The sequence below is a fragment of the Echeneis naucrates genome, chromosome 12 (genome assembly GCF_900963305.1).
Source record: "Echeneis naucrates chromosome 12, fEcheNa1.1, whole genome shotgun sequence".
Taxonomy (NCBI): domain Eukaryota; kingdom Metazoa; phylum Chordata; class Actinopteri; order Carangiformes; family Echeneidae; genus Echeneis; species Echeneis naucrates.
Window position 1 is genome coordinate 5,460,414 of NC_042522.1, and position 22,892 is coordinate 5,483,305.

General features: G+C 39.4%; 1 protein-coding gene across 1 annotated transcript in view; it reads left to right on the forward strand.

Annotated features, from left to right (window-relative positions):
- trabd2a (TraB domain containing 2A) overlaps window positions 1–22,892 on the forward strand; it is a 51,709-nt gene that overhangs the window by 24,901 nt on the left and 3,916 nt on the right. The window contains exons 5-6 of the mRNA XM_029516034.1: window positions 17,804–17,894; window positions 20,995–21,258. Of these exons, the coding sequence (XP_029371894.1) occupies window positions 17,804–17,894; window positions 20,995–21,258 (355 nt within the window). The remainder of the gene's footprint in view (window positions 1–17,803; window positions 17,895–20,994; window positions 21,259–22,892) is intronic.

Genomic DNA, 22,892 nt, shown 5'->3' on the forward strand with positions numbered 1-22,892 from the left:
GTGACTGCGTGCGTGTGTACTTGTGCTTCTTGGTTGGGGGGGTTGTGTACCTAAGGCAGACAGTCTTTATCCCATTGCAGTCTAATTGGTTTGTTTGGCCCTGAGTGGTTCACTCACAGCACTGTTCACACCTAATAAAGATGAGACATGTATTGTCTTTGTTGTTTCAGGTGGATGTTCAGTTAAGATAAAGTCAGTGAATTTTTGTGCAGCGTCTAAACATTTCACCTCTTCCCCGATGAAAAGGATTTATGTGGATCATTGAAAATATGGACCCACACATGTCCCGACATATGTCAGACATATGTGTGCCCTTGGATGAGTAGTTTTAGTAATTGCGCTCAGATGATTCAAAGGGCTTTCTTTTGTTTTTTGCATTTTTTTATGCACTTGTGAGGTGGCAACTAACAATTGTTGCCATGATGAATTTCATAAAATTCCTGCAGAATTTTCAACCAGCAAAACAACAAACCCTCACATTTTCAAAACGCAAAACAAAAAATGTTTTGTAGCTTTTTTTAAAAAATAAAATATAATATTTTATAATTAAGTTACTAATTATTAATTCATTCATCTTCTACTGCTGCTTATCTGTCTCCGGGTCACGAGGGGTGCTGGAGCCAATCCCAGCTCACACTGGGTGAGGTCACCAGTCCATCACAGCGATAGACAGAGACTAACAACCACTCACACTCACACTCAGACCTACAGACAATTTAGAGTCACCAGTTAACCCAAGCATGATGTCTTTGGACGGCGGGAGGAAACCGACGTAGGCACGGAGAGGACATGCAAACTCCGCACAGAAAGGACCCAGGTCGGGAACTGAACCCACAACCTTCTTATTGTGGGGCAACAGCGCTAACACTACGCTGCCATGCTGCCTGTTTACTAATCATTCTAACTTTATTAATAGATCTTTTTAAATTTTCTTAAATGAACTCTGAAAATTAAGTGCTCATACATCAATTGAATTTGAACCTTTGACTTTTGATCTTAAATTGAAATAGAAATTCCGTTGCGCTACTATGATTACTCTATAAAGAAAGTGAGCAACAGAGGAGAGATCAGAAATGAAACAGATACAAAACAATGTCACCGGTCGTTCCATAAATCAGCTCTAACAGTTCTTGAAGCCGTTCCTGAGAGTTTGAAAGTTTATATTGTCAGAGCCTCCAAAATTTGATTTTGTTCATTGTGCTAAGTCTATGATGGAGAGAGGATCAAATTTTAGAGCCAACAGTTTTATATTCAGATTTTCCTCATGATGACATTGTCAGAAACGTCCTCATCCAAAGTTTTCTTTGGTCATTTACAAGCAGAAAAGCAGCCTTGAGCTAAACGAGACAGAGAGAGAGAGAGAGGCCTTCACAGTCTGATGGTTTCTGAGCTGGCAGGAAACAGCTGAGGAAAAGCAGACACACAAACTCACGCGCGCGCACACACACACACACACACACACGCACATGCTCATGCTTTAACAGGGAGTACATTTCACACTGTGTCCCTGAGGAGATACCTTTACAAGGCCTTGGTCTAAAAAGATGCGTGTATGGGGGTGAGTGAGTGTGTGTGTGTGTGTGTGTGTGTGTGTGAGCTGCTGAGTGAAAGTGATATGGCCAATCAGCCCAGATGCATCAGTCGCAGGCCTACAGAGGGCAGGTTGGGTCAGCATGTACAAGGGACGCATACACATGTACGCACACACACACACACATAGATGCTACGGCCCCCAAGCCATACCTTCGACAGACCTGGTAAAATGTGTCCTTAATTATCCCCTGAGGGGTCAAAGGACACACACACACACACACACATGCACACTACAATGGCGCCCATTATGTCAGTGTGCTTAACTTCCTTGTTACAATTAGCTGCGAGACCAGCGTTATCAGTGAGCATCTCACATCTGTCTGAATTAGCACAGAACAACACGGGGCAGATATGCTGCAGTTACTGTTTACACTGCATCATCTGTATTTTTCCGACAATACGTTAGTGTCACAGTGACAAGACTGCAAACTGGGAAATTACTCTCTTTTCGCCACAAATTGTGATGCAGCAAAATTAAGACGCATTTCAGTGATCTGAATTTCATTAATCTAGATGTAAAAGCAAAGTAAACTGACATGAATTAGTGTGAGTGTGTGTGCTGTTCCAAAAAAATAAATAAATAAATAAATAAAACAGACTAACTGCATATTTAGCATATTTCTCCTCCTGAGTAATCTTCCCATTAGCCTGCAGGGGTTGGCCCGCAGATTCTTGACTGACCCGTGTGGAACGTTGTTGAGAGGGTCTTCGTGTTTGCCTTCCACAAGCTTTATCGCCACAACAAGTTAACAAAACAGTTTATATTTAATAACTTATTCCTTGTCAAAGTGGAATGTTGTTTTTTGTTGCCAGAGGAATCTTAATATATCACAATTTGTGGAGCATAAAAGTGTTTGGCTGGTCTGATGACTCACTGTTTATCCCCATTATTTGTTTGTCAGAGGTGGTGACTTTAAATATGTTTATTCTGTTGTTAATATGGTGTTAACTGTTTAACCAGGAATTTGATGATGAAAAAACATTATTCTTGTTCCTGGGAAATATATAGTGATTATTTCTTTTTTTTTGGGGGGGGAGGGCTTTTGAAATTATTTAAGGACAGAGCATTAATAGTCGACCAGAGGTAATGCTTTTTAACCCTCAATGATTTCACGTGTACGTACACACTCACAAGCACTGTCTTTGCATTGTCTTGGTTTTTTCATGGTATCGAGGCTTTTATCAAGGTTCCTATTCTATTTATCACCTAGATAGTTAGAATTGATGCCAGAACAATACACACATTTGGCAATGGAATCTCAAGAATATTATACATATATGTAGGCGTCCTATAATCTACTGACACACCAAATCCTAATATCCTGTCCCAGCTTGTTGTCTAGACTCAACTGAATGGAGCCTGTGATGAGTTTTGCATCCCTTTAGTCTGGGCAGCACGGTGGAGCGGCGGGGCCATAGTCAGAAAAACAGTAGCAGTCACTGGTTAAACTTCACAATCAGCCCCGGTGAACACACAAATCGCTCTATAACTGACCACGTTTTAGAGAAAAAGAGGCTTGGAGATGATAAAAGCTGCTTACGATTGTGTCACATTCAAGTAGAATACACTCATGATGGCCACCCAGTAGTTTGTTTTGAGATCATGGAGCTACTGTGAGATTTATGGACTTTGATGTACGTCTGGAACCAAGAGTTCCTTATCGTGCTGTCATGTTATCTTTGCAAAAGTTCTCCAAAGTTTCCAACGTCTAAAAAAAAAAAAAAAAAAAAAAAAAAAAAAGCTCAGTGGGGTAACAGAACTGACATCCGCATTGAAAATTTGCTGGCGGGAGCATTTTTGCAAGATATAATTTTCCAGTTGTTGCTCTGTTGCAGGAGGTGAATCAGGCTTCCCTGTTTTACCCTGCTTTGAGTAATAGGACATTGTCACGCGTCACTATATTTTACAGAGCTGTAAGTAAATAACCTCCTAGAAATTTGTCTTCTCTCTCTCCATCTGTTTGTCTGAAATACCATGGCCATCACTCAACATAAATGATGAAGTTGAAAAAGTGCCATATGTTCAGACAAGCATATGGAAGCTGTTATTGCTCTGCTCCATAGGTACAGCAACCCAACCCATGTATACAATCTGTTCCCTTTATAATCTCTGTCATGCCCTGGCACTCTTGACTTTAATAAAATGATGTGTTTACATATCGCTGCAGGCTTAGGGCTCTGTTTCTGCTGGCTCTTACAAATTCTTTTCAGTTTCAGTTTTTTTTTTTTTTTACCCCAAGTTAAACTCAAATCTATCCATGTTTCACTCTTATCCCCAAGCATCTTAGCACATCATGATTCCCCTCAAACGCCTCTCCAAAACCACAAATTTCAATATTTGTGGCAGTGCAATTGCCAGCCTGGTTGACAGGCTCTAACAGTTACTGTACTTTGAACTGTTTGAATCGTTTCACAGACGGTTAAGGTTTGCCTTTGGATCTCTCGCTATTTGGGTTGGTAGGGGGACACTGAAGCGAATACCCCTCCGTTACTGAGCTGTGATGTGCGGTAATAAATGGATGGCTTGGCCCCATGGGCTGCGGCTTATGGCAGAGGTTGACATGAACTCATAACTCACGCGGAGCACCTTGACTTGTCAGTGTGTGGGTAGCTCTCGGTACTGGAGCAGGGAAACAGTCACTTAATACACCGTGCTTACCGAGTGCACTGCAGTTCAGAAGACAGCACTGTGCACTGACAGAGCCAAATTTATGATACCCAAGATTGAATCAGACGGAATCTGTGCAAAAGGTGATTTATTTGACCTGATTTCGGGCGCTTTTTCATCCTTATTTGCAAGCAAGCGGCTGTGAATGAGACGTGACAGCTTATCAATAAAACAATCGATTTGAAATGAATAAAAAATAAAACGAGAACAAATACTTCAAATCACATTTGAAGAGTGAACAAGGCAAACTAAAACTGATTAAATTAAGCTCATTATCACAAAATACCGTATGTGAGTAAACTTAAACACCTAAACAGAGGTTTGTGTTGAACTGTTTTAGTGTCTTTAGAAATTCTAGACTCTAAATAAGCTGCGTTCAGAAAAGTGATACACATGAACATTTCCATTAGTCTGAACGGAACAGACAGTCTCTCCCTTCTCAAACATAGCTTCAGTAAAGATCCAGAGTAAAAACTAATTGTAATCTTACTTCGCAAGCCTCGAACACACACAACACTAAACTATGCTTTATCTACCCCTACTTAACCATTTAACTTCTCTGAACTCCTTTTTAAATGTTATGCCAAACCATTTGCATACTCGGCCCAAATCCGTCCAGTGCAGTTTCACACTGAGCACTATGTCACTGCAGCCTCACTTTGCGCTTTTTTTTTTTTTTTTTTTTTTCTAGTGTGAAAGTCAAAAATGTGGTGCCTTTTTACAGCACCTCTCCTTCATAAACAGCCAGTTTACAACTGTTTGGGCCAGTTTCTGACACGAGTACACACATGTCACACTGCACCATTAAAATCCAGACCAGACCCACCACACACTTGGTAGGGAAGTGAGCAGGCAGGGGCGAACCTCTGCCAAACCTGGATTAAGTCCCGGATTTTAGTTTCAATAACACCTTTATGCTGCAACCTTTTTTTCTTTTTTTTTTTTAAGTTTTTGTGATTTCCGTTTTATAGTTACATCATGTAATTTATTTTTAGCTTTGCTGAGCTTTTTTTTTTTTTCCATTCTCCATATTTCAGATCAGCCATTCGAAGTTTTGATCTGTAAACTTTGATTTGGTGTTTTAGTTGGTTACTGGTGCAGCTTTTCAGTTTTCCTCATTTCAAAAAAAAGAAATTTGCAATACTGCTAATTTTGGATCCTTTTTTGGTTGTTTGTTTTTTTTCACGTGCAGGAAGAATTTCTCAAGAATCTCTTATGCATTTGAGGTCAAATGAATGTAATGCGACTGTAACATGGGGATGTTGAAGCGTAAGAATAAGGAACACTACTATACAAAAAAGTAAAAAACAAAGTGATTGGCTATTGCTGGACAAAGGTTTATAACTGAATTCTTAACATGAAACTGTTACATTTAAATAAGTGCTTTCAGGCATGTGGTTACTTAGGAACTTCTCATAGATTATATGAATATATAATATATTTGCTCTATTTGGCGTTTTATCTGACTTTAAAATCTTCATCTCCATCTTTGTTTATTATGCTTTAAAATGCATCTGCCACAACAGATGGCCAGTGTTGGTCACTGGACAATGTTGCTGTCAGTGTTTGCCAGTCTGTCTGTGTTGGGCTTCTTCTTGATCTTCTTCTGGCTCAGAAATGTCTGTAATCTTAGTTACATATTTATAACCCTAAATACAAACCAGATAAACATGAGAAACATTTAACCAGTCAGATGTTAAGATGTCAGGAGCATCTGGGATGTATCATGGGTACATCTCTGTCTCTTCTTAAATGGGAGGATAAACCTGTCAGCTATATTGGATAACTAACTGGCTGTTGAGTGAAAATCACCTAAACATATATGTTTGTAGCACTCATCAGGTCAGAGGCCTCAGTCTCTGCACTCAGAGGACATAACTCATACAGGCCACACTTCTCTCTCAGTCATACCGGTGAATGCTTGTCACAACAGCTTGTTGTGATTTATTGAGAGAGTTGAACTCCTCACCTCTGATCCCATTCAGACCCAGCAGTATTTCCTTATGTACCTGGAATGGGCTCTTTACATGCCTGCCCAGGGGCTTAACTTTCATTTGGACCAGAAATACCTCACTCCTATATGAAAGGGGAAAGGAAAATGAAAATGATATATTTAGTTAGCAAGCAGCAGTGCATCTATTGATGAGTCTGAGGAGGAGTTGCTGTGGAGGAGCTGTCCCTTTTCATTTTGGGGCTAAAACATGAAGAAGAGCAACACTCTGCCCAGAGGGGATGAAGATGTGAGGAGACAGAGGAAAACATGACTTGTGTGATCCGTGCCCCCCCCGCCCTTCCCGTGGGGTTATTGAATACCTTTTTGTTTAGCTGAAGCAGAGGTTTTTTTTGTGGTTCACTGTATGAAAGAGCCTGTGTTGTTGGCCATGTATACCGTTGCACAAGCAAAGCAGGATTCTGCAACACCACAGAGCACTAGTTTGAGTTTTTATACCCAAATTAACTTCATTATTCCAGACCTTGAGATATATTTGGCATCATATTTTGCCAGAACAAGAGTTATGTATTTGGAGTTAGAGTTTCTGTGTTGATGGTTGAACAGATATGGATTTTGCAGCTTTCTTTCTCACTTGGCGCACACAGCCATTTTCTAAAATTTCCTGTGTATGATTTTTGTCAACAAAATTTGCTCCTATAATGAGAAAGTTCTCTCCAAGCAAGTAAAGCAAAAAAAAAAAAAAAAAAAAAAACAACTTCCATTTATGAGAACTGAGCCAGAAATTTTGAGAATTTTTGTTATTTTTATTGGTCTTTTTGATTATCTCACTATTTATAGCTGTTTCATAAGAATCTGGAGGTGAACTATATAACTGACTTGCAAATCAAAGACAAGGAAAAACTTTGTGCATAACAAAAATATGAACTCAACACAGACAGGCTAAGTTTTAATTAACTTGCTAAAATTATTGCAGAAGGTTTTGTACCTTCTGTTTTGTGTCACTGAAAGTCTGGAGAGAATGAGAGATTGTAATCATTAAAAGATTTTTCTGTTTTTGCTTCAGATTCTGTAGTTGGGGGCAGATTTGGCTTTTGTTTTGTCACGCTGCAAAGCGATTTGTGGGGAAGCAGAGGACTTTATGGAAAACTAAGCCTGTAGTTTGGTCCGCAACAGACCTTGGTTAACAAGTTAATGAGGGTTGGAGCAAAGAATGATTATGGCTGAAACAAGATTAACACAAGGGTAATTGTGAAAGAGACAAAAATAGAGTTACAGTAATAAAAACTAAAAGAAAAAGGAGATAAAAAAGAAGGAAAAAAAACTTTTTGAATGACATTGGGACAGATATCACGAGATAAGACAGTCAAAAGCAGATCCTGTGAGAATTTACAGGCCTCTATCCCGTAGATCTGCTCTTGGTTATGATCTAGACCTAAATCACAGATGATATGCAGGCCTCATTGGACATCTAGGAGATCTCTTGCAGATTACTCAAAATAAATAGGCACAAAATTTGCACTGTAAGCCACATGTTTTCGATGGAAGCTCTGCAAGGAAACATCTGAGAAAAAGTATGATGTGGTATGCTATTTAAAAAGTGAGCAGGCGTCCGACTTCCCCTTTGGTATCCTTTTTCTGAACTGAAACGGTTGGCTGAGCGGAGAGTTACAGCAGGATGCAGGGCTCGCAGGGCTCCATGTGTTTTCAGAAGAAGCAACTTTTAATAGCATGAACATTGCTGGAATCTACTTTGGCAGGTACGGATGAGCAGAAGTACAAACAACAACAAAAGAGATTCACCGCTCATAATTTCCGCTCCCCTTTCGGGTGAATGCGTTGCATGATTCTGATCAAACCTTCAGTTCAGACTGTATTTGAGCTAAAATACAGAATGGTTGATTGGTTGTGTGATAAAAGCTCATCGTAATTTGCTACTTCAATTCAGTTTTTATCTTTGAACAATTGAAAATAACTTTTGGTTGCTTTTTCATTACAGTTATTTACTCCCTCTACTCCTGTTCTTTTTAGCCAACAGTCCCTTATTTCCTAACTCCATGTGGTCTGACTCATCTAAATTGATCGAACACATCAGTCTCTCTTTTGGCTTTTGCCCCCTGAAAACAAAGCTTTGTCTGCTTGTAGCCCCTCGTCACAGAGTTCATCACAGTGTATCGGACATTTTCAAACTTTTTAAATATCTCGTAATTCAGAAGCAAAAAGTAGACGTTGCATTGAGCTGAAATGTGTTTTCTTGTTTTTCTATCCTGTTGTTGTTGCTGTTTTTGTTTGTCGCAGTTAGTAAGTTTTTATAATACTAAGAGGCTATCATTCACATTAACAGCTCATTAACAGTTTTTTTTTCAATAAAATGTTTTATAGCAACACTTTTTTATTATAATATATTTATTATATATAAAATGTATACTGCCTTTAATTACATTGCACACCACCTCAAAGTGCTTTCTTGTAAAGCCATGAAACATTAAAACAGAACACTAAATCCACTCAAGGAAAAAAAAAAAAAAGGTTCAATAAGTGGCAATACAATGAATAAAAAGGAGAAAGTATTCAGACAAGAGTTAATAAAACCCTATCCAAAAAAAGAATAAAGATGTCTCCAGAGTCTATGGCTCCCAAGAAAAAGAAAATGAAATATAATGGTTGAAAAGTGCAATCAGTTCAGGTTTTATAGGGACAGTCAGTCAGTGTCGCTCATTAGATCTAAGGAGTTAATTTGCAGCATGAGGGGGGAGGCAGTGAGCTGTATGTTGACATGTTTGACCATGAAAGGCTCTGAAGGTGAGCATCAGTATTTAAAGATTGATACTGGCTTTCAAATGGAAATCAGTGCATGGACAATAAATTTGCCGTGATCAATTTGCTCTGCGAGCACGTTTGGAGAGTTTATAAATGGTTCAAAGATGTTTAGAAATGTGTAAAAAACATTATGTCTAAACACGAAGAAATAAAAGCATGAATAATAATCTCACCCTTGGTCATGACAAATGTCATTTCTGTGGCTGTACATCAGCGCTCAATGACCCCATACACTGCTTGACTTTTACATGAGCATTTATAAGATCTTGTGTCTTATTTGGATGTAGTCAATTGCAGTTGTCACCCCTCCTTATCTTTAAAATGGGCAATTGATTGTGCTCAATAAATTTAAAAGAGCAGAACACCTGGATATCATCAGCATAAAAGTGATAAGAGATGCCAGTAGCACAGCTAATAATCTCCTAGAATCAGCAAAAAGACAATTTAACTTGTGATACTTGTTAAAAAGACTTGCAATATGGCCTAAAAATGCTCAGCTGGTGATTTAAGCGGCAGAGCCACGGACATTGAAATTATTCTGGCTCTGTGCCACAGTGGACATGTTTGATTTGGATCTGCCTGACATTATTGGTCATGCTGGGTCTTTTATGGATAGCATAGAAAAAGCCTTCTGTCTCTCTATCAGCCAGCCTGAGGTCAGGTGGGCAGGTATGCTTCCACTTCTTTTGAACTGCTTATAAAATTTCATTTCACTTGCTTTTATCGTAAAAATATCCTCTGAGACCAGGTTAGGAGTAAAATGAGACATTCAGTGGCAGGGGCGTTCAGAGCTGGCACAGCTCCGGCTCAGCTCGAACTGCTCACTTTTACAGAATTTTCGAACTTTGATCACTCTTTCATAATGACCACAGTGAAGGAGCTGGTGTGTGTTCAAGCGCCATAATTTCTTGGCAGAGGGAGCAGCACTGAGTGCTGCGCCGAGAGTGTAGAGACTGTTGCAGCCTGACAGATGTAATCCCTAACACGGCTCCAAAGTGCTGTGTGCCACCACAAATTTTGAGTGAGGGTTTATTTAAAAAACAACCTCACACCACAGGCCTCTTACGTGCTCTGTTTCACATTTATTCTCAGCATAAATTCAAAACTGGCGTTGCACAGCACGAGCTCGCGGAACCTCAAGCAGACTCTTTAGCAGTTTGCACACTAATGATGAACACCGTGAAACATAATTCAGTCATACAAATGTCAGGCGTGTTTAATAATCCATTTTTGAAATTTCACAAGTGCAAAAAAAAAAAAAAAAAAAAAAAAAAAATCTGCTGCAAATAATACTTAATATTTCAATTTTTGTTTCCATTTTTGCAAACTAAATGCATTGGATCTTCCATCATCGCAGTAACACACCCACCCGTAGCATCCATTATAAATGTTAATTATAAGCCTTATAAACCTGTTATTATATGTTGTTAGATATTAGCATTGACTTGGATAAAAATATTCAGAAATAAAAAAAAAAAAAAAAAAAGTTTAAAAATCTGTGTGCCAAACTGAGATGCTGCTTCAAGCAGCCACAACTCAACCCCTGCTTCATGTTACAGACTTAAATGGGCACCAGGTCAAGATAGCGTCTATTTGGTCTCAGTGCAAAAGTATTTTAGTTCTAAACCGAGGCCCTTACAGGATGCTCTTATCCTCAGCTATCGCAGTCTGGCATCTGATGACTTAACATTCCTCCGTAGTTTTGCATGTCTTATCCTTTGTCTCTATTCCTGTTTTTATTTCCATGCTGAATTTGCATCTGCTTGTCTCCGCTTCTCACTTCTTCCTCTGTCCCCGTCTTCCTCAGATGCCAGCATCTCTGTATGAAATAGTGATCGGTATCAATTTTACAGTAAAAGGACGACCTCTTTAATCCGGCCCGTGTTTGAACTTTGCCTGAGACACAGAGAAAGAGAAATGTTTTGGTGCCGGGTTAGATGTTAGCATTCTTTGGGTTGATTTAAGAAAGGCTCATTTCAATGAAACGGAAGAGGTCTTCATGCCTTCAGGTTGTGGCTGTGTCTTTCAAAATCACACAGCCACATCACAATTGTCACTGCTATCATGCTGTCCATTCAAAATAATATCCTGAATGGAATTTGAATGGAAGACTGGTTTAGATCCTTAGGATAAGTGGTCGAATCTTTAAAAACTTGCTGAGGTGAAATACTTTTTTTTCTGCGTGTGTGGCATTTGTCAGGCATCATGCCACACTTAATAATTCATCACATGAATTGAATTTCTAAATATATTGAGAATGGACTGATAGATATTGCTGCATTCGTACAATAAATACCAATAACATGCACAAAAATAAGATTTATCAATGATTCTAATGTCAAATATGTAGACAATAGAATATGCTTACACACTAAAATCCTTCTCATGCAGGTTCAAGTTTATGCCAATATACTTACATTTTTTTTGACTTTGTCATACTTTTAAGCAACATGTGACATCATCCTCAGAAACCATATCCATATAGCAGATTATTAACGCTTCTCAGTAGAAGTACTAAAACAACATGTGGAGGTTTAGTTTGGCTAAGTCTGCCATTTAACTCTGGCACTGGCCCGCTCTGGTTCTTTGTGTAACCTTGTGTTGTGTTTTCTTTTTATATACTGTATATTATATACATATATTATATACATACATATATTATATATTTAATAAACTGTAGGTGTTGGACTCGTATAAACTGATGTCAGTGGAAGAGTTTTGTTTGTTTTGTTTTTATTTTTTGCTTATGTGCAGATTTATTTAACCAAATATACATTTTGGTTTTGGCTACTGACATCCGACCTTATACCATTAAGCTAAGAGGATCCTTATCCTAGAAGGACTCAAATTGACAACACGTATTTGCAAGAAACATCATACCAAATTGATTCCAGGCAAAAACATTCATTTTTGAAAGCATTTTTTCCAGTGGTAAAGACCTTTGGTGCCTGCTAGGATGAATATTATATTAACATTAAGGGACTCTTAGGTCTCAACACCACAACTTGGCAGCATTACACTAAGTATGAATGTTTCACTTAAAAAAATATACTGCTGCTTTCTAGTAATTGAATTGTGGTTACGATCACTTCATATAAACATTCATTGCTTCTCTGATGTCTTCCCATCTTGTCGCCTTCTTACGTCTTTAAGCAAAGCTGGCACGATTGCAATGTTGGTCTTTTGGTTGGTTGACCGCTTTAGATTGATGGCCATGAAGTTCGGCACAGTTATCCATGGAGCTCCGGGTTTCGATGCTAATGAACTTTGGTGATCCCCTGACTTTTCCACAAGTGCTGCGAGGTTGACATTTATGGGTTCTGAGTGAAATATCCTGAAAGCTATTGGATATGTTTCCATGAAATATGGTACCGCTATTCATGTCTTCCTCAGGACGGAAGGTTAGCTAATCTAATGGCATCATCATAACACGTTTGGAAATTGCTCCCCATGTATTGTGTTTAGTACCAAATCAACTGATATTTAGTTGAAAGCTTGGGTATGCATGGGTATATCCTCAACGAGCTGCCTGGCTGTTTGTCTGAATGAAAGAAAAACTGGACACCAAGCTGCATTTTCTCAGAAATGGAAGGAGATGTCCAAAAATACCATCTGCAGTGTTCATGAATTCATCCCGCCAAAAATCATTTAAGAATAATAAAATAAAGACTGACAGACTCTGTGAAAACGCTACCACATATAATTATTCTCAAGTAGCTTGACAGCGTTTAATCAGATTATGTCAGTTCTGAGACTATTGCCAACAGTGTCCATGTCTTTTCAACCAAATTACACATGACTGATATTAAATAAGGTTTAAATCTAATACGGGGGGGGGATTGAGCGTGTCTGTCAAAGGCATAAAACAGCGTGATAAAACGAGGGATCAGAAGAAACGCAATGTAAGCAGAGTCTGTGTTTCCAGACACTTGATATGCGTGTTAATGTAGAGTTGGCATTGTTTTGAAAAACACCAGAATGACTGTATGATCTTTATGCCAGTGGATAACCAATAATTTTCCTGTTATTTGTCTCTGACACGACTGACGTGTTTATGGATGGTTGCATCCCTTTTTCAGTTGAAGACACTGAAGGTTTGCCTTACTGTGAGCAGCTCACCGAGCCAAAACAGTTATTTTCCAGTAAAATCTTTGCCTAGTTGGTACTTCCGATGTCTTAGAAATGCCAAAAAGCTAAACCTCTGTCTTATCGTGTATCTTTGACAGTAGTGTATAATTCGAATAGCTTAGTTTTCTCTCTTTTATGGCTCTCTCTGGCTGCCTGTTTGCACAGAAACATTTGTACCACTGATGGAAATGGTGCGTCCAAATAGCTGTACGAGAACAGAGAGTGTAACAAACCAAAAGCTTTTAACTTTGTGTCATCAGAGACATCCTCAAACTCAAACGCTGCCTGCTAAAAATTCCAGACTGCACCAGGCACCTCATTGTCATCGCTTTCAGTGAAAGGCTTCATTTAGTGCTCAGTGGCGATGATAATGGGGTGCTGGGGAGAGCTCACTATAGCAGGGAACATGTGTACCTAAACAGCTAGGAAAGGCAACATGAGGCAGTGTGGCCTCAGAGCTGCCCGTAGGGTTTGTTTATCCAACATGCTGTAATGTTATGAGAACTGCTGCCTGGGCCCTAGTTGCAAGTTGTAATGTAAATATTGTGAATTGCATGGAAAAGGGACGTTATTTAAGATATACCATATGTTCTAATAATTTAAGCCACTGATTGTGTAGCCAGGAAGCCTTTTTATACTGCTGTGGTTCTTATATTGCAATCGTCTGTCGGAGTGAAGGTGTGTATATAGTTTTGTGTGAAATTAAGACGAATGTTTTCTGGAAGAAAAAAGAAAAAACACCCACTGTTTATTTTCTTCACATTTTACAACTCCAACGCTCCATTACTTATATTGTCAGTTTTTAAGAATTATGTTACGGAACAAAAGAACAAGCAGAAATGAGTGGATACAAAGGTAGCACCAATTCAGAATAAAAAGTGGTGCCATATCTAAAACATGCATTCATATATTTCTTGTGTGGAAACAGAATACAGCAAGATTACATTCTTGTCAACACACCAAGAGAGCAATTGTATTAAATCTACTGTATCGCCTAAATGTTTGTGGTCCAGCTTTAATTTCAATTTTTATGCTTTTTTACTTAAAATATTTGGTTAAGTTTTGGGGTGAGTATGTGTTCTTGGCAAAATATGGGAAAATGTTAACTTTGACTTGAAGCGTGCACATTTTTTCCAATTCTAATTACAACCCAAATTGTTCATAAGCCTCATCCGAACCCTGATTTCTGGTCTAAAAGTCCGGCACCGTATCCCGACCGCCTTCCTACAACTTCCTCAGTTGGAAACATCAATTCTACTGAATATAATCGAGGCAAATCACTTCATTCAACTACTTTGAAGCCAACGTTGTTAGAGTTTCAAGAAGGTTTTTGAATCCCCCCTTTGTTTTTTTTCCACTCTCACAATGATATATTTTATTCATTGTTAGGTATTTTTGTGGATTAGCATTAGCACTGCCACATCATAGAAATTTCCAGCAACCTTATAGAAACGTACATTTTTACAACCATGGCACGAGCTAATCAGTGACGCTGCGACCCAGTGGTCCCACGTATGGATGTTGGGATGTGGAGAGGGGGCTGTGAATGAGAGCTTTCACTTCTGTCTCTGGTCTTTATCTCAGCCATCTCTACGTTCTCAGTGCTGCTGGAAAGACACACAGTGAGCATACTGTTTATTGGCGTGTGCATTTTTGACCCATTTCATGGATTTAAATTGTATGAAATTGGCCTAAATAAATAATCTTTGGAAATATATGTCAGATGTCACAGGTGTCACTCCAGAAGTGTGCTTCTTAAACTGTGGGTTGGGCTAATGACATGAATGAATGTCAGTACTGCTGCTTCTCGTATAAAAAAAACCTACAGCCACACTGAAGTGACACGTTGTGGACCTCAAGCTGGAAAAATGCAATATCCTAAAGATCAAAGCAATTTGTCAAAGGGATTTATTGAAATGAATTTCCAAACTGTTTGGAGTGATGGTACAAAGAAGTGTTTTCATTTTGATTTGCTGTGAGACAAACAATAACCATAAAAAATCGAGTGATTCTGTGAGTCAACATGTTTAACAAAGCCACGCAATGGAAACATCTGTGCAACTAAAGTGGCAGAACCAAACTTAATGCACTGTAGGAGAATGCCATAACGTTCATGTGTTCGCTCCACAGCATCAGCGTTTTTTACAGTTATCATGTGTGTTTTGTTTTGATGAAAATATGGAACTATTCAGGGAGAAAAGTAAATGTGGAAGTGATTTAACTCTGTAGTGAGTCACTGTGTGAGTCCCACAGCTCCAAAACGCCCCTCCATTACCCCAAAGTTGACATCAATGCCACAAAGGGGGGCAATGGGATACACAAATACTCTGCAAGTCATTTGAAATGAACAAACTTTACTCGCAGTGCACAGTGATTTAAGCTATATTGCTATTGTTTGGGACACTTTCTCTTTTGTCTGTAACTGCAATTTGTCTTTTTTTTTTTTTTTTCCTTCTTTCTGTCTAACTCAAACTGAGAATGATACATTGCTTGGTACCAATTATTAGCAGAGAGCAGAGGCTGCTGTCACAAATCACCTGCCATGCGCTATTTATGCAAAAGTTTTACGTCAGCTGCCAAAGGCTACATCATACATGAGGCCCAATTTCAGGGACATGCAGACCAATACTTTCTGCCTCTGCCATTTATGAATCAAAGATGTGTCCTTCCAGAGGGAAACATGCTCCTCTTAAGGTGGAATGCTGCTTTATGATGTTGTATTTGCCTTAAACTTCAGCCAGTCTTCTTTTTTTCAGCATTACATTTTGATAAAATTAAAATATCTCTGCTATGCTGCAAAATTTAATCGGTCACATGAATATAAGCGCTACTTTCACCCAACTCTTCAAACACACAGTCAGTCCCCAAAGATGCATCGAACATTTTCAGGCAAAGTGGAGATGGAACTGATTTTCTCATATATATACGTATTTAGGGTGTGTCAGAGCGTGTGTGTGTGTGTGCGCGCGCACGTCATTGTGTGTAATTGTGTTTCCCTTTGAGGTTTTGAAGTCTGACCACCCCTCTGTGGCCCGGCATTGTGCTGAACAGCTCCAGTGGTCCCACCTTAATCCCCTGACGTAAACTCAGATAAATCACGCTGAGTGGTTTTTTTTAAAGTGATCAGGCTGGAAAACATTCAGTCTCTGTCTCGCTATCGCTTCCAACCCCCATGGAGAGTTTAAGTGCTGCTGGCTGTTGGTTAATCGGACAGCCAGTATTGATGATTACTGCTTAAAATCAAAAATACAGGCTTGGCAGTCTCTTCTGTGTAGCAGCCGGTCATTGCTTCGTCAGAGCTCGTCGATTATTTAGAGAGCGCAAACTAGAAGAAGAAAGGATACAACGTAAAGCCTCAATGTACCCACACAAAAACAAATAATTACATATCAATCAAGTTTCATACCTGTGAGATATTTTTCCATGGCAGATAGAGGGACATCATAATGGTGCAGCATCATGGCACCCATAGTGTATCTGGGCCAATCTCTCTATCGCTGGCTCTGGGCCAGATTAAAGTGCCAGGGCTCATTGTTTACACAGCTCAGTGGTGCCATGGCTGAGCTGGCCCAAACAATGAGCCCCCGCTCCCCTTTGTCAGAATGAGCGGAAGAATGGAGACCTCTTGACATGGCAACCTGAAGCCTCAATGCCCCCACTTCACCTAGCTGTGAGGGTCAGAGCGAGAAAAGAGGGGATGTGAAAGAAGAGGGTAAATTAGAGATATGGAGAGATGAAGACGGAAGGGGAGGAAAGGAAGTGCGATAAACATGTTGAGTCTTGATATTCTGTCTATAAAGTACAATAAATATATAAATATATAAACGACTTTTTTCACACGCTCTGAACCCTGCGGTTTGAACAACTATGCGGCTAATTTATGGATTTTAACGGGTAACGATCTTACACACATTTAGAATCACATCAGACAAATGAAATTACGTAAGAGGTCACAGTGGACCAATGAAATTGCTCAAATTCAATTAAACGAACCCACACGAAAAATTCTTCAGATCAGTCATTTATTTTGCGCTTCATGCACACACCCTTATCATGGAAAACACACGTGGCAATGCGTATGATGCAGCTTTCAGTTGATCGATCTGGCGAAAAGGCGAAATCTGTCTGTGTAACATAATTCCTTCCATATGGTATATGCATATGCCTAATCCTAACCCTCCCATATTTCCGACACCTGCAGTTTATAAACAAGCGCGGCCTATATATGTACAAAACTTTACATTTCTTTATAAATTTCTCTTTAAATTTAGCAGGTGCGGTTCATATGGAAATTACGGTATATAAAAGTCTACATTTAACTTCTTAATCTTGCAGAGATATAATTTGTCTGTTTTATAATCTGTGTTATGGACATGAAATGATTCCAGGTTATATAATGTGACACACTGATAAATTTGTCTTCCTTTGCCTTCATCTGTACAGTTGGCCTGGCTTGTGATAACCCAGATAATCCAGTAACACCCAGCAAAATAATATTACAAATGTAGCATGAAAACAAGTCCTTTGTTATACTTTTGTTATAGTTTCTTATGATGCAATGCAGTTAAATGCATTGTATCCATCTGCTCACGATAAAATCGAAAAGCGGAAGGCCATCACGTCTCTTTTTGTTTTGGTTGCAGGTCACTTTCTCGGCAACAATACAGTCATTGATGTGCTTCGTCGCCAGGGATACGAGGTGGAGCACACCCCTGCTGGGCAACCCATAAACAGGTAAATTTACTGTTAAAACACACACACACAAACAGTGATACATTTGATAACATTTTACAAAATAATTTCTTTCTGCTCATACAATCCAACAAAACTCCGACAGTCCCCGACCGATCTACAGAAATCCAACATACCAGATTTCTTCTTTGATTGACGTCCAGCGTCAAACTGCCAAATATCTCTGAGACCCATTGAATTAGGTAAAGCAATTTCAGAGATTATTGAACTTTTAGCTCATAGTGAAAAGCAGAAGGAATATTTTAGCGGAAAGGACTGAGAGCAAGAGGCCCAGGGAAACTGAGAAATACTGATATAAAGAATAGAGGACGAGGGAGAAATTCTTATATTTCTCCATAGTTGTTGCACATTATGGGTTCTCTTGAAAACACAAGACTGTAAAACTCAAAAGCCCATATTTTATCACTTAAATGGGTGTAAGGTTTCATGTCCTGGCCACATTTTACAGTGCAACTGTTGCCTCACGGGCCTGACAGGAGTATATATTTCTCTCAACTTCTTCACTGACTGGATTTCAAATGGGAAATCATTTTCCAAGTAAGCGCAACTCTGTAGCTGGTGTGTGTTCAGTCGTAGACCCAAAACAGATGTTTAAATCCTGCCTCAGCCCTTGTGAGAAATGTGTTGTCTGCAAATAATAACTCACTCTGCCGAAACGTCCCTAAAGAGGAGTGTTTGTCTTATCATATCATTTTGATTTTTGGTCACAGTTTTATTACTTTAACCACTCCATTTACACTGGGGAGTTAATTATTTTGGTCTTTACTGACAATGAACCACTTAACTGCTCGTCACATAAGATGCTCATATCAATGTGGAAGCTGATGATCCCAGGAGTGAATATAGATAGTCAGGCCCGGGCCACTGTTATTATTCTTACAGCATGTCCACACAGAAAACGCTTCAGCTGTGTATGTCAGTCAGTTTAATCAGTCCAACAGTCTACACGGGCTGTTTTAAGAGCGTTTGTTTGTGTCGTGAAATGGCTAAATCATGTTCACGTCTGTTCTGCCACATTTAAATTATTTTGCCTAAGAGCATGAGGCAGCCTTCCCTTGACCTGCCTCTACCTAACAAATACACAATGTTATGAGGATAAAAGGCTTTACCTCCATTAGATGACTCTTCATTAAATGAATTTCATTAATGATGTAGTGACACTGCATATTTTTACTAAATGGCTTCATTCAATGCAGTTTAATCTCTAGGTGGAGGTACAGAGGCTACAAAATGTGGGTATAGTCCTGTTTTTGAAAGCTATAAGTTATACACTGTGACCGGGTCCTATCACGCTATGAAACTGTCTTCATTCAAAAACACTCCAGCATGAATTAATGTTGTTTTAACAATTGTGATTACTCCCAGCAATAATTCATTAAAAGTAGCTTTTGCACTGTTTTGGACAAATTCCACCCAGAATACTCAACTGCCTCTCACAACAACAACCAACAACATCAATAAACACCACCCAGGAGAAGTTTGTTTTCCTCTAAAATTAATACAATACTACGCGGTGACCTCATGAGACGATATAAGCTGCAGTGTTTTAATTTTTCTCAATAGGGATCTGCTTCCTGTTCAATTTTTGTAATATCCCTAAAATACAAACAAACAAACGCATTCATTGAGGCCTCTGCTGTTGAAAAAAAAAAAGAAAAAGAAAAAGAAAAAACAACTAAATAGATTGTATTGCAGATAAAAACAAAGAAAAATCCCCTACTGGCCTCCAGTGAAGAGTTGTTGAAAAGGTTACCCCAGACAGGACTCATACCTCCTGCTGTGAAGCATGTAGTGCAGTCTACCATATCATACTGTGCGGGTGGCTATCTGAGTGAATCAATCTACTCACACATAAACTAAATGTTTGATGCGGGATTATAAAACCGAAATGAAGCTAGATTTGATTTATTCACGCCTGACTCAAGCCTGGAATTTACCATCCACAGTAGACCTGGGGCTGCTACTGTGGAGCCAATATTAAACCTTTTAGAAATATATCTGCAGCACGGTGGCATAGTGTTTAGCACTGTTGCCGCACAATAAGAAGGTTGTGGGTTCGGTTCCTGGGCCTGAGGCCTTCCTGTGTGGAGTTTGCATGTTCTCCACGTGCCTGTATGGGTTTCTTCCGGGTAGTCCAGTCTCCTCCTTGTCTATAGGTCTGAGTGTGAGTGTGAGTAGTTGTTGGTCTCTGTGTGTCTCTGTGTGTTTGTCCCTGCAATGGACTGGAGGTATGTCCAGGGTGTACCCCTCCCTCACTCAGTGTGAGCTGAGCTTGACTTCAAGAACCCTTGTGACCCGGAGACGGAGATGAATGAGTGAATGAATGAACAAATATATCTGGATTAAATATATTCTCGTTGTTTTTTTTTGTTTTTTTTTTAAATAGATAGTAAGATGGTTGCTGGCCTCATTAGAGGTGACAAGCAGCTCATCAGAAACACAAGTGTTCTTAATGAAACAGAAGAGGTTTGGTTTTGCGCTTAAGCTTCCCTTTCTGGACCCCAAATTTGTTTTCTTGCGTTTTCGATTGAAGATTCAGACAAATCTTAAGGTGGCATGCAAAATTAACACTCCTCATCCTCAGCAATTTGATTTAATCAAATTAAATCTTTTCCTTTGTTCTTCTCTTCGGAGAGCTTGAATGTATCTACTGCTCTGCCTTTGGTTCAAGCACCCCCTGACAAGGACATCCACCAATAAAAAGCAGAAGAAAAGACTTCATAATGGGTCTTAAATGAGTTTGCTTTCACAGCTCTATAGGCTCTTATATAAAACACTTTTGTTCTTCATATATAAAAAATGTGACACTTCTCCTTTGCTCTTATAAAATGTCTAATCTGCACTGAGCTCACAGGTGTGCTGTAAGACATGTTTCTATACTGTCAAGAAAAGTCAGTTTTAAGGAATCTCTCGCCCCTTTTCTACCTAAACCACTAAAGGCCGTTCATAAACATTTTTTCACAATAAGTGGCTGAAATTACAGATATTCTTATGTTCAGGACTATATTTAAGTTTATAATGAATGTGCTGTGACAGTAATGCTTTGCAAGTGTTGAATGTAACTGTGACGCACATTGTCCAGGAGATCATCATCTGGATCAGAGTCTGAGGACCATTATGATGAGCCCCCACTGTTGGAGCCTTTCTTCCATGAGCTTCCCCACAAAGAGGAGGATCAGGCTCGTCCTCTGGAGGACGATGTGTTACCCCACATGCTTCTGCCACCCGACAGCCTGGAGCTGCTAGAAAAAGCGGAGAGGAAAATGTTGAAGAAAAAGAGGCGGAACAAGCAAAAGAAGCAGCGGCATCGGCATTTTAATGACCTCTGGGTTCGCATCGAGGAGAGGTAAGAGAAGAGAGAGAGGAAAGATGAGGGTCCACGGGGTCACTCTCTGTTTGTCACCAACGTCTTGTTTGCTTCTTTTGTTATGATTGATAAGGAAAAATCTAGAAAAGGTCAGGTGAAAGGCCAGAAGTGAAAGATTAAAGACAGACAATGTTGTAATGTTTCAGAGAGGAGAGATGGAGAGGATGTGAGAGCAGACCGAGGAAATCGCAACGTGTCATGCTGTCTTGTCTTTAGAATAAAACTTGGGATGCCACAGGCTTCAACGGCCGCCATATCACATCACCATATTCTTCATGCAGTCTCCACACACGCCCTGCAGGATGGTATAAGTCCAAAAGGATGTGAAAATAGCAGCCTGGGAATTGCTACTAAGTATCTGGTTTTGGTCTCGCAGTAGCTCCAGGCAGGGACTAACCGGACAACAAAAAAAGCTCACCTTTCAGACAAAAAGAAGTACCGCTGCACAAGGTGTGGTCTATCGTGTGGAAACTTCTCCAGCCTAAATGCTGTTTGTATGTTGGCAGGAAACAAGAAAAAAAAAAAAAAAAAACATTTGATCGTCTGTCCATTCATTCATCCATCAATCCATCTCCGACACCATCTCGTTATATTCAAAGTTGAAGGCATGTATTGGTGTGAGGCCTAATCTACAAAAGTGCCAGCACGCATAGACCGACAACCGTATTTATTCACACCTAGGCGCAATAAAAATGTCTTTTTCACCCAACTCACACCTCCTTTAACTCTGGGAACAAACTGGCGCGCATGCTTGCCTTTAATTAATGTAGAAATCAAATTAAATCTTTTATTTTGTCCTTCTCCTAAGAGAGCTTGAATGCGTCTACTAAATTTGTAGAACATAGAGGTTGTTGGCTAATATGAGCAGAGATTTTAACAGTTGACACAGGTGCAAAAACTCATGTCAAAGCCATAAAATGACTGACTACTGTCAGACATGAAATTTCAGCACAGTATGTCTACTTTTGTTTGAAAAAAAAAGAAAAAAGTGTCTTCATGCAAGATTCCATTTGGCAGCATGAAAGACCAGCGGTTAGCATTATTATCTTGTGGTAACAAGCTCCAGGGCTTGACACTCAGCCCAACTTCAGTCTGGGAGAGATTTCCATGTTTCCAAGGGTTTTCCGAAATAATTCCTCCCACAGTCCAAAGAAATGTATGGGTTGAGGGGGGAGGGGGGGGTTAATGTCTTAGCCTGACTGACCGTTGGGTAGAGTCTGTCCCGACAACATCCCTTCGTGTATCCTGTTTTCATATTAGCGAATGAGTGCGATGTATGAGCTCAGCCATCTCCTGGCTTGAAAATGATGACGATAGTGATTTGCGATGCTTGTTCTCCAAGTGCACTTGATTAATCAGGACCACTCAGCGATCCAAATTAAAAAAGAAAAAGAAATTAAGTCTGTTGTTGGGCAATTTGTGTTTTAATTTAGGCTGAAATAAAAGCAATTGTCTCCAAATTGTGATAATAAATAGCTCCATTCTCACAGTAACTCACTGGCTTTGTGACATGTCCTTATGTGAACATGCTTTTTTCTATGTACAATATGAGCTAGCTAAAATTAGTGATGGAAAGAAAAATCCAACCGCGCAGCTTCTGTTCTTTAGGCGAA